General features: G+C 39.6%; 3 protein-coding genes across 6 annotated transcripts in view; 2 read left to right on the top strand and 1 right to left on the bottom strand.

Moving 5' to 3' along the window:
• The first annotated feature begins 968 nt into the window (after positions 1 to 968).
• Positions 969 to 3,726, top strand: LOC110047597 (transmembrane protein 45B-like). Its single transcript, XM_020753339.2, has one exon. It carries the CDS (start codon positions 1,199 to 1,201, stop codon positions 2,060 to 2,062), a length of 864 nt encoding a protein of 287 aa, XP_020608998.1. The 5' UTR covers positions 969 to 1,198; the 3' UTR covers positions 2,063 to 3,726.
• Positions 3,727 to 5,459: 1,733 nt separating this feature from the next.
• Positions 5,460 to 9,406, top strand: LOC110047581 (metabotropic glutamate receptor 2-like). 2 transcript variants are annotated; one of them, XM_089280342.1, is made up of 2 exons: positions 5,460 to 5,811; positions 6,107 to 9,406. In XM_089280342.1, the coding sequence occupies exon 2, from the start codon at positions 6,352 to 6,354 to the stop codon at positions 9,085 to 9,087; it is 2,736 nt and encodes a 911-aa protein (XP_089136468.1). In that variant the 5' UTR covers positions 5,460 to 5,811; positions 6,107 to 6,351; the 3' UTR covers positions 9,088 to 9,406. The 2 variants fall into 2 exon arrangements, with proteins under 2 accessions (XP_089136468.1, XP_089136467.1); XM_089280341.1 differs by lacking the exon at positions 5,460 to 5,811 and adding an exon at positions 5,851 to 6,003.
• A 1,979-nt stretch (positions 9,407 to 11,385) lies between these two features.
• The window catches only part of LOC110047560 (uncharacterized), a 17,566-nt gene continuing 12,901 nt past the window's right edge, over positions 11,386 to 16,050 (bottom strand). For all 3 annotated transcript variants that reach the window (XM_089279099.1, XM_089279100.1, XM_089279101.1), the window contains exon 6: positions 11,386 to 14,809. In XM_089279099.1, the coding sequence (XP_089135225.1) occupies positions 14,712 to 14,809 (98 nt within the window). In that variant the 3' untranslated portion in view covers positions 11,386 to 14,711. The remainder of the gene's footprint in view (positions 14,810 to 16,050) is intronic.

Below are 16,050 nucleotides of genomic sequence, written 5' to 3'. Positions count from 1 at the left end.
ACAGGTATGGTTTCCTTGGACAACCCTGTCCCTTGTCATTCATTTCTTTGTAAAAATTGGCAAGTTTAAGGTCTTATATTTTCATGAGTTTGCAACGGATGCTAATGAAACTTCGCATATTTACTAAATTCGCCATGATGAATCGTGCGATGAGGCTTAGTTTTTGTGTGAATGGAAAAAAAAAAACAAAAAAAACAAAAAAAAAAACCAGGGAAAACGTGACATCGTCAAAAAGGTACGGCTTAAGGGTGAAAATTGAATTTGAGCTATACGCGCAGCGAGGTCAGCGAGATTCTCGTGGGTCTTTCAGGTCCCTTTCATTTTCTCGATAATTAACCAGTTTATCACTAATTTCCAATCATTGGTGTTACCAGCCCTGTTCCTTTCTATACTCTGTCTTCAGTTCTGTTGCCAATTTCGTTCTTTAATTCCAACTTTACCATTGGTGGGAATTGATTCGTTATCGTCTAAATTGCACTGTCCCATCGTCAGGGGGCAGGAGGGGCGAGGGAAGAAAACACCCTAGAAGAATGCGCCGCTATTGAAAAGTCGCACTAACTAAAACAGAACTTGAACTCCTTACGCGCAGGCAAACATATTGTATATTTTAAAGAATAAATGAGTGAGTGGCGAAATTTATAAATAAATCCCATTATTTCCTCGTAGCGGTCTTTTTTTTAAAAAAACAAAAACAAAAAAACAAAAGTACATTTTCTCGTTAGCTTTACTATAGAGTTCTACAATTTGGGAAAACCTGATAAGAGCTGTGTCAACATTCGGGTTGAAACACCGTTGGCCTCTCGAGGTGTCACCATGGTAGGGGGAAACTCACGAAAAATGTTCTCCATTTCTTTTAAAGTACACTAGAGTCAGTTTTTAACACTTGGAGTTCGATTCAAACGGTGTAAACCATTATGCGTTGGTTTTTGCACGAACCAAGCCATTATCTCCGTTTCAAGTCGACGTTTAGGCGACGAAGATACGTTTTTTTTAGTGCTAAGTGTATGCTAACTAGACAAAAGTATTGTTTGTCGTCAAGATGTTCAACTATCCATTTAAATCTCTCCACGAACATGCCAATTTGCATGTGTGTTTGCTTATATGTACCTGTTGGACATCATATACTTGTCGGTGTTAACAGGTTGAGTAGCAATTCAAAGTTTAACCGTCTGACTCTGCACAAACACTGAGTTGTGACATGGGTTCGTTAAAAGGGCATCTTCTTCCTGGCTCGATGTTCATGGTAATCTCTGTATGGTGGTTTATCGGCGAAACTCTGCAAAAAGCCGGTCACAGAAATTATTGCAATCGCTCTCGAGGTCGCTCTCGCGGATCAAGAGCAGCTGTCCAACCTGTGTGGTATTCGTGTCCCGGCGCCAGGCTTTCCACAATACCCGTGGAACCCATTGTAAAAGTTGTGTTTGCGATGCTGGGCGTCTTAGCCGAACTCCCGGCTTCCCGTGCAGCTACCTTGCATGACGAGGATGGAGAACTTATCGCCCAACACTTGGATAACTACACCCATGCAGTTATGTACGGTTTTTTTGGCCTTAGCGGCGTTTTCGATCTTGTGATGTGGTTTGACTTGTTTCCGCTGCCGCCAAAATTCGACTATTTGGTCATCTCGTTGGCATTTTGCTTCGAAGGGTTTTTGTTTTGCTTTCATCTTCACGGGCGAGATGAACTCAACGTGCGCTTACACACCTTCCTTTACATTTTAGTGTTTGTCACCGCTGCTGTCTTTTTCTTAGCTGTAATTTCCGACCAATTTTTTCACTTCGTGGGTTTTTTGCGAGCTTATTTAACGAGCTTGCAGGGAAGCTGGTTTTTCCAAGCAGGGTTTGTCCTTTTTGGACCCAACCCGTGGAAAAATTCTCCAAGCAATGTAGAGTTTTTGGGGATCGTGTTTGCGTTTCACGCTTTGACTTGGTTTGTTGTTCATTTGATATTACGCATTGTCTGCTACCACTGTTACACCAAAAAGAACCAGCTAAACGAAAGCCTCTCTGAGGAGGAAAGCTCCGGCGAGGAGGCGGATTGCGTGATGTTGGGAGAGCTTTAGAGAAGAGGAAAGAACAAAAGAAATTGCGTGAAGAAACATAATTATTCATTTCTACTGCTAAATTTAATTCATTTACCATTGTTAAGTGAAAGGCCCGTTTACAGCATTTGACCATATGAGACGCTGTTCTTTTATTTATTTATTTATTTATTTTGCTCAGAGACATGACTTAGGTAACAATTAGCTCACAGTCTGGGTCAACCTATAGTAGATAAAATGTTTGCTGTTTATGTTCTAGCTAGTAATTACTACGTTAGTTATATGCTAATTTACGCGATTCAGTGCTGAAACCATGCCTCGAGGAACGTGGTTTAAAACACGTATCTAACCGCGAACATCATCCATAGGCAAACATTACTGTTCAAAGTCACTGAACTTAAATACTGAAAATTCAAGAAACGGTTTTACTTTTACGCATTTGAAAATTTTCATTTTTTAAAGCGAAATGTTTACGACCTTAGAGTGGGAAACAGGTGCGTAGAAAAAATTGTTTGCTATATTAAGATAATGTAAAGGTAGAAGGAAACGTTAACTAAACTATTTAACAAGTTAAGGAGCTTACACCATGTATTGTACTGTCATAAAACATGACAGTAATTTTTGAAAAAAATTACTGTAAAAAGAAGATCAGATCATTTTCTTTAGAAAACAGCCTGAGGCCAATGTTTTCTACACTTCTCAAGTGTTTACAATTTTCTGGAGTGGCTAATGGTTTAATTAGGCTTCTCGATATGCTCGTGAAAGAATATGAACAAATATAGCTGTTTAATAACCAGCCGGATCGCCAGCAAAATCTGAACTGTGTTTTGTTTTTAAAGTCAGTGAGGAGCTTAACATTCTGCAGAGTCTGTTTTTGCGTAACCGTGCGTGGATAAACGTTAATAAAACTTTACACGGTGAGAATGAATTTGCAATTCAAAGCAAGAACTAAAATTATTTGAACACGGGTGTCAAAAAACGGCTTACCTACTTCTAGCTAAGTGTTTACTTTAGGCTCCGTCCACGCTACGTCGGAGAAATTTCGAAACGGCGTTTTCACACTGAAAACGCATCAAATGTTTTCCGTCCACACTATGCCGGAGAAATTTAAAACGCAACAATCACCGGTCATTTTGGATTTGTGTTTAAAAAAACTTGTGCAGGGAAATCACGTGAAATCATCCTGACTTCGTCGTTTTCGAAAATCTCTGTTTTCAAAATATTTTTCGTCCATACTAAACTCAAAACCGGCGTCATCAAATTCCTCCGGTTTTAATTAAGAGCGTTTTCGAAAAGCTCCGTTTTCGTGACAGATTAGTGTGGACGGTAGGGCTAACCGTAGAAATAAAGCTGCGTTTTCAAATTTCTCCGCCGGCAGAGAAATAGAATTAGGGGACTTGAAGCAAGTTTTCTCAACATGAGTGTCAGAGTTGACTATCACTCCTGGAAAATAACGACGCTGTGACTTAAAGTTTCACCAGTAGATACAAAGGGATTTCAATCAGAAAGCCCTGAGGGCCTCCCACATTAAAATGACAGTGGTGCTCGTATCTTTTAGGGGTTTAAATTCATGTCGTGGGACCTCTTAGGTAGTGACAATCGAAAATGACCAACACTTAAGTTATGACGGTACCCTTTAGGATATTGAGCCGGAAAATCAGAAACAGGAACTATTTGTCGCTCAATTGTGTTTTATTTGTCTCTTTGATATTTCATTAAAGGACAATCGCTACAGTCAGTACAGGAGAGATGACGAGAGCTTAAACAACTGCCGCCTTGTTAACTTCCTGGTCAATTGCACTGAAATTAGTCACATAAATAGGATACAGATTTATGACAATTCTTTCAAAAATCTTAACAAGTAGAAGATATTCGATGGATCGTCTTATCGCTGTCAAAATTTTTTCATACTGTCAGCTGGTGTGTTGTTTCAGAATTGTTACTTCTCAGGGGGGAAAATGAATTGGGGCCACGCCCACAAAACGAGATCTTAGTAGGAAAAGAAAACCAACAGCGGTTACAGACATTACAAATAGACAACGCATGGTCTAAAAACATTAACTGTATTAAATTTCGCGTTTCGTATGTTACAACATACATCTTCAGAAGTGACGGTTACAACTATGACAAAAGATAATAAATTTAAAAATAAAGCGAGGCACTGGTGACAAGCTAAAAATTAATAACAAAATTGATACTTCCGATAGTTGATACTTCGAGTAGAAATTAATAAAGAAACAGGATTTTAAGTCACTGATCGATAGCCTTTCTTTAACTGTTTGTTTTTTTTCCTTCTAAGATTTAAATGGCCGAAGAACAAGAATATTTATAAGATTTTAAAGGTACTAAGATCTTAAATCTGAAAAGGGGTTCTTTCCAACGAGCACACCCGTCACTATTACATGGGAGTCCCCCCCCCCCCCCGGCACCACCACCCTGGATTAGCCGAAGCTGCAGTCATTTTAGTAATCAGCCAAGTAATCAATTATCGGTGGTCTCTGGGAAAACAGTCCGTGAACAGTCTAATCGATGTCTGAGTTGAAAATTTAAAAGAAGATAATTTTCTAGGATTCTTGGCTAACATAATTGTTTCAGAAATTTGTTTCCAAAGTGAACGTAACTGGTACCAATTTGTATTTTTAAAGACTCTTCGTGATGGGTTTGGGAGACTGGTATCTACCATGTAAACAGTCAATTTACGAAGAGACTAGATTACGAGTAGTCCCTCTTTCACTTAGTCCGTCGTGCGTGACGCGAAATAAAAAAAGAAAAAATTTGCTGAACCAACTCCTGGGGGTTGGAAACACGCGCGCGTCTCGCCCCCAGGATTTCACGCGGCCATTTTTTCCTAGCGGTATATTTACGGTCACCGTCGATGGACTAAACGAAAGAGGGACTACTCGTTCGATAATCGTAGTCTACGACGAGGCTAGAAATCGGGCGAATGTACACTAAATATTTTCTCTCCTCAACGAATAATGAGACCATGATAAACTTTTGCATTTTAATCTCCACCCGAACAAAAAAATTCATTATCGACTGATTGTAAGTGAATTAGAACAAACAGTAAAACGTCTTTTTAATTTAGTTGTCATTGCAGGACATAATTTAGCTGAGAAGCACCAAGTTATTACTGTGGAAGTGAACCTCGTTTGCCACCAATGTCAAATTTGCTTTTATTGACGTAGGGCAAAATTTTAATTTCTTGAATGGTAAGTGCTCCGAAACGGAAGAAGATAAAGAGTATTGCAATTTAAGAGGTTTACAACTAAGCGGGTAAAATCCAAGAAAGTTTGAAATGCTATCAAAAGCGCAAACAAACGATGCAATTAAAGGGCAGAATTTAATTTATATTTAGGCCGTCCTTGGGACTTATTTTACCCTTTAACTTACTGATTAGTAATAAAGAACGGTTTTGTCCGTGGCTCTTTTTGTTATCTCCGCTCGCAGGCTAACGTAGGTGTCGAAGTTTGAAGAATTGTGGGGTTTCCAAAGGTTTTATAATTGTCCGACACCTGCTAGAAAACTCTCTCTTTGCACTGCTGTCAAGCTTTTATTTGAAATCGAAGATGTAAATTAATCTTAGTCAAACCAATTGATGTGAGGGTGTCAGCTGAATCAAGCTTGTAATTTCCGAAAAGCGCAGTTTTTTTTATCCTTTCAGTTACGTTGGTGGGTTTTGAAAAGATACCTATCACCCGGCCGGACCAGAGCCAGTTGAAACCTTACTGAGTTGATTCTTTTAAAAATCGCACGGAAATATTCCGCAGGTAAGAAAAATCATACAGAAGACTTCTCTATTACAGCACTTAAAAGCCTTACGCTGTTTGAAATGTCAAATCGTTCGGTTTTATTTACACACATCTTATTATTACAGTTATTTGTCCTATTGTGCGTATATATTTTGCGGCAACGCAGTAACAGGACACATTTAATGAGCTGATCTGTGCGAATCTTTTAAGGTAATTTTCACCGTTTGAAATAGCCCACAGGCGTTTGAATCTCTTCCAAGGAAAAAGTATTGTAACGGGCACTTTATTATTATGTTTGTTTATGGTTTTGTAGTGCGAAGGCAGGACTGTTCCCAGAGAGGCTTTTTAATTGCTGTGTCGCAGATTCTAGCCAAACAACAACAACAACACAGCGAAAAGGTGCGGCGAACTGATAGTGCAAAACGGGACACGACTGAAGCAAGAAAAAAGGACTTTATCAGCGCTCAGATGAATAAAAACGGTTGTAGAAGCAATCAATAGCGGAGTCGAGATCAGTTTTTCTTCAGTTTCGCAGCTGTTCGATATTTTTAAGGAACGATGTTCGCTGTACGTTGTGTAGCACTTCTCGGCGTAAGTGCTGTCCTAGTCGAAGGAGACACACTGATAAAGCGCTCTCCACGGATTTACTCACCAGGGAATGTGATGTTGGATGGCCTAGCGCCGGTTCACTATCCCCCGGGTACAAGAGAAGAAGATCCCGCGCAAAACTCCCAAAAGAAGTTCTCTCATCATTGCGGCGGCCCCTTCAATTTCCGAGGACTGCAGCACGCCGAAGCGATTCTTTACGCCGTCGACCAAATCAACAAAAACAAAACTTTGCTACCAGGTGTCACACTGGGCGTCGACATCAAAGATACTTGTAACAGTGTTGATCACACGATAAGAGAATCTCTGCAGTTTGGATTTATCCGCGCGGCTTACACGCACGCGGAAGACTTAGAACGCATTCAAGCCTGCGGATTAATGAAAAATGGTTCCGCTTTGGCGATGGTAAACACAAGGAATAAAGGTGTCGCCATCATCGGAGCCGCCTACAGCGGGATCACGATCGCGGTTGCAAATCTAGCGGGGCTATTTCATGTCCCGGTTGTAAGCTACGCGTCCACCAGTAGGCTTTTAAGCGACCGTTCGCGCTTCAAGAACTTTCTGCGCACTGTTCCGTCGGACACAAGACAGGCACAAGTGATGGTGGACATCATCCGTGAGTTTGATTGGAATTTCGTCTCGACCGTGGCCTCCGACACGGAGTACGGACGTTCGGGAATCGAGTCATTTAAGTACGCCGCAAACAGTCGAGAGCACTCCCGCATTTGTATCGCAGTGGACGAGGTCTTCACCGTGAGGACGCCGAAAGCAAAGGTGCGCGAAATTTTCTCGAAAATTCGAGAGCATCCCGAAGCAAAGGTAATTGTGCTGTTTGCTGAGCTCAACGATGCGGATTATTTCATAAACGTTGCGCGCGAGGAAAACATGACTGGATACATCTGGATTGGTTCCGACGCATTTGCCCGTTCTTACTCGGTTTTGCGCAACAACCAAGAAATATTGAAATACTTTATCAACGTAGAGCCAAAATGCAAAGTTTATGAGCCGTTTAAAGCTTATTTTCAGAACATCACTGTAGAACGCTTGCTGCGAAATCCTTGGCTAAGGGCGTATCAGGGGTACATTGAGAAGCTATTGAACTTGAGTGAGCCGACAGAATATTCAGCATACACCACCACGGCCATTGACGCAGTGTACGCCGTCGCATATGGTTTGCATGACATGTATCGGTGTTCCAACAAGGCTTGTTTCGTTGATGTCTCCAAAACCGTGCAAAGAGACGTGTATGGTTACATCAAGAACGCGTCCTTCGTGTCTCCTACAGGGCACCGTGTATCATTTGACGAAAGTGGAAGCTCGGAGGCCGCTTCCTACAACATTATTTTTGTGAACAATCGCAGCGGTGGATATCATTTTCAAGTTTTTGGAAACTGGTCTTTGGGAGGCGGGTTGAAATATTTGCCAATGTACGAGTATGATCGACACCTTTTTGGCAGCTTACATTCCTTTGCGAGGTGTAGTCCTACCTGTGGACCAGGGTTTTGGAAGGAGCCCAAGAAACACTTCCCAGAGTGCTGTTGGAACTGTGTTCATTGTCATGGCAACAGTGTGACCAACCAATCAGGAGCGACAGCATGCGTGAGTTGCCCGGATGGATCAATAGCCAATCATGAAAAGTCTTCTTGTGACGTCAGCCCCGTGACTGAAGTTTACAGCACCCGCGCTGGCATTGCGGTAGCAACCGCTTGTGGTGTTGGCATCTGTGCTGTTTTTATAACATCTGTAACGATGTTTAAACAGAGAAAGACGCCAGTTGTAAAGGCGGCAAGCCGGGAAATCTCCTACATTCTGCTGTCTGGTCTTGCTTGGTGTTACACCCTTCCAATCACCTTCATTCTGCAACCGACGTCTCTGTTCTGCAATATACAACCGTTTTTAATGAGCACCGGCATTGCTATGGTGATTGGCTCGCTCTTAACGAAAACCAATCGCATCGCACGAATTTTCAGCGTGAAAACCATGCGCACTGGAAAAACGTACTTCCTCAGCAACAAATGGCAGCTGGTATTTGTGTTTCTCTGCGCCATGATGGAGAATTCTACCGCGGCGATCTGGATCATAATCTCTCCCCGGAAGGCCGCGAGAGTCACGCACGGGCAAAACGAAGTCACGTTAGAGTGTGTGGCAGAGTCATTAGTGGGCGTCACGATCTGGGCCACGTTCAACGCTGCACTTATCCTGCTCTGCACTTATCAGGCATTCTTAGTGCGTAAAGTTCCCGAGAACTACAACGAAGCTAAGTTCATCACCTTCAGTATGGTCACTATGTGCATAAGCGGAGCAGTTTTCGTCCCTACCTCACTGGGTACCAAGGGATTCTACAGGACCATTTTGACCTGTTTTCTCGTGATATTATGCTGCTCAATGGCGCTGATCTGTCTCTTCGGACCCAAGCTGTACATCATATTCTTTCGCCCTGAGAAGAACCAGCCACATCAACCACATACTGAACCGAGGTCCATTGGAAATCTTCGCCCACAGTACATCCGCTCCGTTTCTTCTCTTACTACACTAACTACGATCAACTCGTTGGAAAGTCTGGACATCATCGGTCCTCGACTGACCAATTTCCAACCTTCTGCGGGACTTCAGGAACAGAAGGCTGGAAGCTGCGAAGAAGATAAAAGTTCTGAACCATGCTGTTCAAAGGATGGTTGCATGAGCTAAAAGTGTGAGCTTACAGGATGCCAGTTTTAACAGTGTACATATGTAATATATCAAATTAGAGCGGTTTTAGCTGAATGCTGAAAAGAACCTCGTTCCCAGGGCCTCTCCTCTCGCTCCAGTAGGGCGGGAAGATGAGAGACCCTGGGAACCAGGCTTTGTTGTAAACGAAATCCAAGGCCAAGGACGCAGACAATCCAATGAACCAATCAAACTGGAAGAAAAAAGCATGTGGCCGACGGAGGTATTATAAATCCAAAAGCTTTGGAATTAGAGAAATTTACGTTGGTGATAAACTAATAAAGTAATCTTTCGAAAATTATTTTTGATTGATTTTTTTCTCCTAACCATTGGTGAATATTCTCTTACTGTAATATACAGTGGAACCCCGCCTTACAGTCCCTTCGTTTTAAATACGGTCACCTCGTTATTACGGCCACCTTTTAATGTTCCAATAAAACGCCAATACATTTTCCTATAGACTTGCCACAAGACGATCTCATGAATTTCAGGGTAGAATATGTTAGGCCGACGAAGTCGCGAAAGGTTAACCGCAAGTCACGTTTCGTTGCGCATAGTTTGACAAGTCGGTCACCAAGGGATATCCAGGGGACCTCTGATTGGTTGAAGCACAGCGACCCGTTTTTGGGTCGCTAAAATTGGCGGCAATGAAGCAGGAAAAGTCCTTCGTCCGGCGGGTACTAAATAAACAAGACGAAGGACTTCTCAGAAAGTCTAATTTTCCTATAATAAAACTCCGTTAATGCGGCCATCCCATTTTATCCTATATAATTTTAACCCATTTATATGGCCATTCAAACCAGTTATGTCCATCTCTCCGTTGTTAATAGTGTATACTGATTGAAGTTCCATTTTTTAAAAAATATATCTGCATTCCGATAATTCCGATGCTTATTAAAGAAAAGTTCTTTAGAAGTGCAATTGTGATATACCTTTTAAGACATAACTCAATTTAGACCAGTCATGAAGTTTGACCCTACCCCGTTAATACGGCCAAATATTCATGGCCTGTTGGTGACCGTATTAACAGTGTTCCACTGTAGTTTTGAAGTTTCTAGTTTACGTTTTTTACTTTTCAGCTCCCAGTTTCCAGAGAGATATTGATTCACCACTAAATCCCACTGAGTTTGGTCGCCCTTAAAATCATAAACACACTACTTGGTGTGGCTCGCTCCAAGCTACGTGCTGCGCAGAACACCCGAGAAAGCCCTGGCACCTCACAAACGTACCAGTGTTTACCAGTGCACATTTCTAAACCAAACATCGAAGAAAGATAAGAGCATATTTTCCTGCTAATTTCAAGGTCAATCGCAGGAAAATACGTTTTATAGTACTATCGGTGGCAAACAATGAGAATAAAAGATGTTTTTTCCATACCAAGTGAAAAGAAAATTATGTAGAAATAATCAAGTAAAAATGGCTTCTTCCGGGAAAGTAGCCAATCAAATCACTTATCGTCGCACGTGGCAGCATGCGTTTTTTGGCGGGCGAAAGTTTGCTTTGACTTTGTCTCGAGGATAGCTGTTTGTGAAACATTTTGCCTTTCGTCGACAACAAAGAAACAGCTTACAAGAAGAGAACGAACGAAAGAAAGCTGACATCTTTACTTGAATGAATGTAAGTAATGGCTATTGGTATTACCTTTCGAATTTAAATACATATTGTAGCGGTTTCATTGACTCGTGATATATACCAAACACGAGTTTTAATCTCTAGACACGTGCCAAGGGAGTTGCAATCTATTTAACAATGGCTAAAACCTACTGTCTTCCATTTTCTATTTCATTCCTCTCACTAGGCAAACACTAACCCCCGTTTTACGGGCAACCTGTTAGAGATGGCGCAATTATTCCAGTCAAAAAATACGGCTTTGCGTATATAGTTCCAGTCGTGCAACTGTGCAACGCAAACTAGTCAGCTAGCGAGTGATGACTGACTGCGTTTGCTTTACGCGCAGTGTACAAACATTCCTTGTGTTTGTGCAAGAGAGAATGTGGCGTTCATATAGAACAGTTCAGTTCTTCCACCGAACTAAAAGAGACGGGACAAAAGTGCACTACTTGAAAGAGTTATCGCCACGTTTCTAGGCACCAAACAGCCCATTTTATCAAGCCACATGGTTTTGATATTACGATACTCAACTGAAGACCAACCATAACAAATTAGTGGTCTTTACTTTTAAATAAAGTTGTCTAACCATCTATCATCTGGACTACATCGGGTGGTGCAAATGGGCTGCGGAGTTTTACTACTCGCAGAGAAAACACAAACACAATGATATTCATACAAACTAGGACGTTTTTTATTGTAAGTAACCAATGCTCTTTTTGTTCCCAAAACCACACAATGTTCGAACATTCAAAGATTCTAATTTGAATAAATATTGTCCCTCACGCAGTTTCACAAAAATATAACAGCGCTACACAGTGGAATTATGTAAACATGACCATTACCAAGCAGAAATTCAACAATGGAGAATTACGAATACAATTAAGAATTAGGCTGAATTTGACCTCTCTTAAAGTTACAACATACCAACCCTCACCCCGCTTAGAGCCACTTCGTAAGTTAAGCGATTAAGTATTTATCGAGTATTTATTACAATAATTTTAGCCCTAACTTTCTAGCCTGTCTATAAAACTGTTGTAAGACACAAAGAGACTATTCAAATGCAGCTAGTGATTGAGCCGTATGTGATTTTCAACTTTTCTCGCTCCGAAAATTGACAGCATTTGTTTAACATGTCCCTTGGCACCCTTACAGAGTTGAAAGAATTTTATGACATAATTGTGTGGTTCCAGAAAATATCCACAACCACCCACAGGTTGGTCAATGGAAATTCCAAGGGGGAGGAAGGACTCGAAAGTCAAATTTTTAAAAGCAAAGTATGAACAGAAACTGGAATTTCCAGAGAAATGGAGAGGGGGGAGGTGTCAAACCAAAAAACCTTCCACGAGAGGGGTGAAGATATTTTCTGGAATAATACTACAATTCGGAAGCAACAAAGCTTAATACTTTCAATAGTCATACCAGCAGCAAATGCAACAGGTAAATAGCTTGCTTCAAGAGATTTAAAATCTTTCCCAGAAAAATTTAGCCAAAAAAATGTTAATTCTTAACCACAAATGATATTACATAGTGCATGCATTGCCAGCATATTATAGTCGCGAGTATCAAAAGTTTGAAGTCTATATTTTGTTTTACCAAAAAATAAAATAAACCTTCCAAATTCTCTCTTTTTATAAGAAACGTTTTTAACTGACAAAAAGGAAGTCTTGATGACAGACATTGCTGTAAAAAAGTGCCAACCAAGACAGTTTAAAAATAGTTTTGACTCTCCATACACAATTTCAACTTGTTTAATATCAAATTTAATCAGGATTTTTCATGCCTTTAAACAAATTAATAGCAAAACTACTCAAGCACAGCTTGAAAACAATAACTATTTCAAACTATTTGCTGATAGTTCAGACTTCATACCTAGTATCCTATGAAAATTATTCCTAAAATAAACTCATTGGAGATGATTTGGAAATTTTTGTTTCAACCTCCCAATTTCATTACTAGCTTCTGGTGAAATAAAGATGCACCATAACTTGAGCTGGGCATATTCTATTACTGATTTGTTCCGTTTTCTAAAATCTTTCTTTAGAATGTTTCTGCTACTGTAGAACTCTGACACTCAATTCCAATTACATTTACATATTTTCAATATATAATTATTTCACAAAGCTTCTTCAGTATAGCCAAGTCAATGTCATCTAAATGAAACTCTTATTAATGAACTCCTGGGCCAAGTAACTGCCTTACTTAAGTGGTATTGCTGTAAAAACTTACACACATGCACTCTGTGATAAATTTTTATGAAAGTTCAATTTTTTTGTTTTGTTTTGGAACAAGAAGTACAAAATGTTGTTCTCACATAATATCTGCACTAAAAAAAAGAAAGATGCTATGTAACAACAGTCACAAGGTGGACAGTTTCTTGAACAGACTGGCATTACTACAGTAGAACCCCGGTAACTCGAACTCTGAAGGGAAACGAAAAACAGTTAGAGTTAGCGGGGGTTCAAGTTACCGGGGTCGATTGAATATCCAACATGCCAGGTTAATAATTGATAGTTTACTGATTTTTCAGCAACTCAGTATACAGTGACAGCTAAGGGTACCGCATCCGGTGTGACTCAACATCGGGAAATGACTGTCAAATATGTGAACAGTTGGTTGCACTAATTAAAATCAAATTACTGTGGTGTTAGTTTTGAGTGTTTTTACCGATTAAACGACAAGAAAAGCTAATGGAATGACATCCCTGGTGAGTTACATGAACCAGAATTTCAGTTATTGGAGTAAGTTTTTATCAAGGGAAACAAAATTTAGTTTGAGTTAGCAGGGAATTTGAGTTATCCAAGTTTGAGTTAACCGAGTTAAAATGACTGAAAAGTGGGGTCAAATCCAAGGAAAATGGGACTTGGTTTGAGTTAGTGGGGGAGTTCCAGTTATCCGAGTTCGTGTTACTGGGGTTGTACTGTATATGTTTTCAGCTGCCTGCCCTAAGATCAGTTGAGCATTTTTAATTTTTTAAACACACGTAATTTTGTTTGCCTATTTTGGCATTCATGATATGCTTTACCTGAGGTTGGCTGTTGTATGCTCAGTAAAGCTGCAGGTTATTTACAACATTTTTTCTAAAAGCCCAGATCTTTCCTCAAAGAAAGAGTTCCCTCTTGTTAAATGCATCTTCATATTTCTAGCTAGGAATTAATACGTTTTTTTTAAGGCTAAAGATGAGGTTTTTAATTTTTTTGTCAAATTTTTAAGAGATGACATCTCTGTTTAAATTATAGATGCTTGGTCACTTATAACCTGGGAAAGACAGAACAAAATGATCTTATTCTTTGGGCAATAATTTTTTCCCCCAAGTATACCATCAGATCTCTGTCAAATGAAAGTGAGTTGATTATAAGCACCCTGTTTCACTTGATTTATAAATACTTTTGTTTTTCTGCCGCAAATATGTGAAATGTCATGTATAAATTTCTTGCCACGAGTTACCTGAGTGTTTCTGAAAACTCAGATCACTAATAATATTATAAATTCTTCACTCATGTTCTCAAGGATGACGACTATTAAATAGTAATTATTGTAAATTTTCACATTTTCATTTTCACATTTGGATTTCTGATATCATGCTCACAAAATAATAATTAAATATATATTAAATGTTACTTATAAAGCAAGATCACTGGAAACCTTGTTGAATTGAAAACAAATTTCAAAAACAGCATACTTAAAAAGAAGTGCTGTAAAGCAATGAGTATAAATAGATTTTTGATACAGCAGTTTTTAATCGAGTGTTGTAAAACCAAAACTCAACCAATTATCTACCAATTAGACTACTCAGCCAATCGTAACTTTACATTAGTAAAACCAAAACCAAAGTAATTGCCTGATTACTATTTAACACTCAATTGAAAACCGCTCTATCTGTAATTAAACTGTTGTGCTATGATAACAAACTTGTAGATGGAAATAAATCAACTTCTGCACAAAACCCATTCTTGTGATGACAAATTGTTACTTGAAGAGTCAAGTACTTCCTTCCCTTACTTTTGCTTTGAAGAGACATTGCCACCAGCACGTTTTTTACGTTTTTGCTCGCACAAAACTGGATCGGAATCCACACTGAAGTAAATAACAAGACCTGAGGAGACAGAGAACAATGTTAGTTTTGACATCATTTTGTATTTGGGTTGGTAGGTAATTTTAGTAGAGGTGGTAAACTGTCCTTCAAAAACCATGGGTCTTGCAAAATTTTTGTTGAATTTCACGGGTCTCAAAGTTTTGTTTTGTCAACAGTTATTTATGACTTGCAGTCTCAATTTCAAAAAAAAAAATGTTGATTTCAGGTCTAAATAGGTAAAAATGCTGATTTCACGTTAACGCGTGACGGCAAGGATGTTGATTTCACTTAGGAAACAGCAAAATGTTGATTTCACACTGCGTATAAGCTCAAAAATGTTGATTTCAGGTCTAAATAGGTAAAAATGCTGATTTCACGTTAACGCGTGACGGCAAGGATGTTGATTTCACTTAGAAAACAGCAAAATGTTAATTTCACGCAGCATATAAGCTCAAAAATGTTGATTTCAGGTCTAAATAGGTAAAAATGCTGATTTCACGTTAACGCGTGACAGCAAGGATGTTGATTTCACTTAGAAAACAGCAAAATGTTAATTTCACGCAACTTATAAGCTAAAAATTGTTAATTTCAGGTCTAAACAGGTAAAAATGTTGATTTCACGTAACGTGTGACGGAAGGGATGTTGATTTCACTTAGAAAACAGCAAAATGTTAATTTCACGCAACGTATAAGCTCAAAAATGTTGATTTCAGGTTTAAATAGGTAAAATATGGCGGCCGGAAAATAGTGTTAACATCTGGAACTTACTTTGGTTATCTGGGACAATGATTATCTGCACTGAACAAATAAACATCAAATAAGCACTTTTCTAAATACAGCAACGTCTTAAATGGCTAAAAATCACAAGATAAATACATATTTTTAGACAAACGCGATCGTAGCTTTATGTCACGCACCGCCTAACAGATTAACAAATTAACCCGTCTGCGCAACGTACGGGTCTCCATACATCTGCATGTCCGCTGATCCCAGAAGTTCAAAACACTACAAATCATGCCGATATGAAATAAAATCAACGCAAACTGGATCACAGATCTATGTTACAATCGATCGCTACTTGTTGGCCATTATTACCTTTAAATGAAAAAAGCCGAAACAATCTAGTTAACAGTTCGAGAAACGCGAGCAGAATGTGATCGCAATGCATGCCGGGAAGGCTCTTTACACCTCGTGCGCGGGAAAACATGGCGGTTGATACAAGAGAAATTTTATAAGTCAAAAACCAGTTCTCGCTTTCCGAA

The sequence above is a fragment of the Orbicella faveolata genome, unplaced genomic scaffold (genome assembly GCF_042242905.1).
Source record: "Orbicella faveolata isolate gen_17 unplaced genomic scaffold, um_ofav_v1 contig_47, whole genome shotgun sequence".
Lineage (NCBI taxonomy): Eukaryota > Metazoa > Cnidaria > Anthozoa > Scleractinia > Merulinidae > Orbicella > Orbicella faveolata.
Note: the sequence above shows the minus strand (reverse complement) of the source record. Positions and strands in the feature narration are given on the sequence as shown.

Excerpts from the sequence above, each read along its gene's own strand:
- LOC110047597 (XM_020753339.2), top strand. The coding sequence starts at position 1,199 with ATGGGTTCGTTAAAAGGGCATCTTCTTCCTGGCTCGATGTTCATGGTA.
- LOC110047581 (XM_089280342.1), top strand. The coding sequence starts at position 6,352 with ATGTTCGCTGTACGTTGTGTAGCACTTCTCGGCGTAAGTGCTGTCCTA.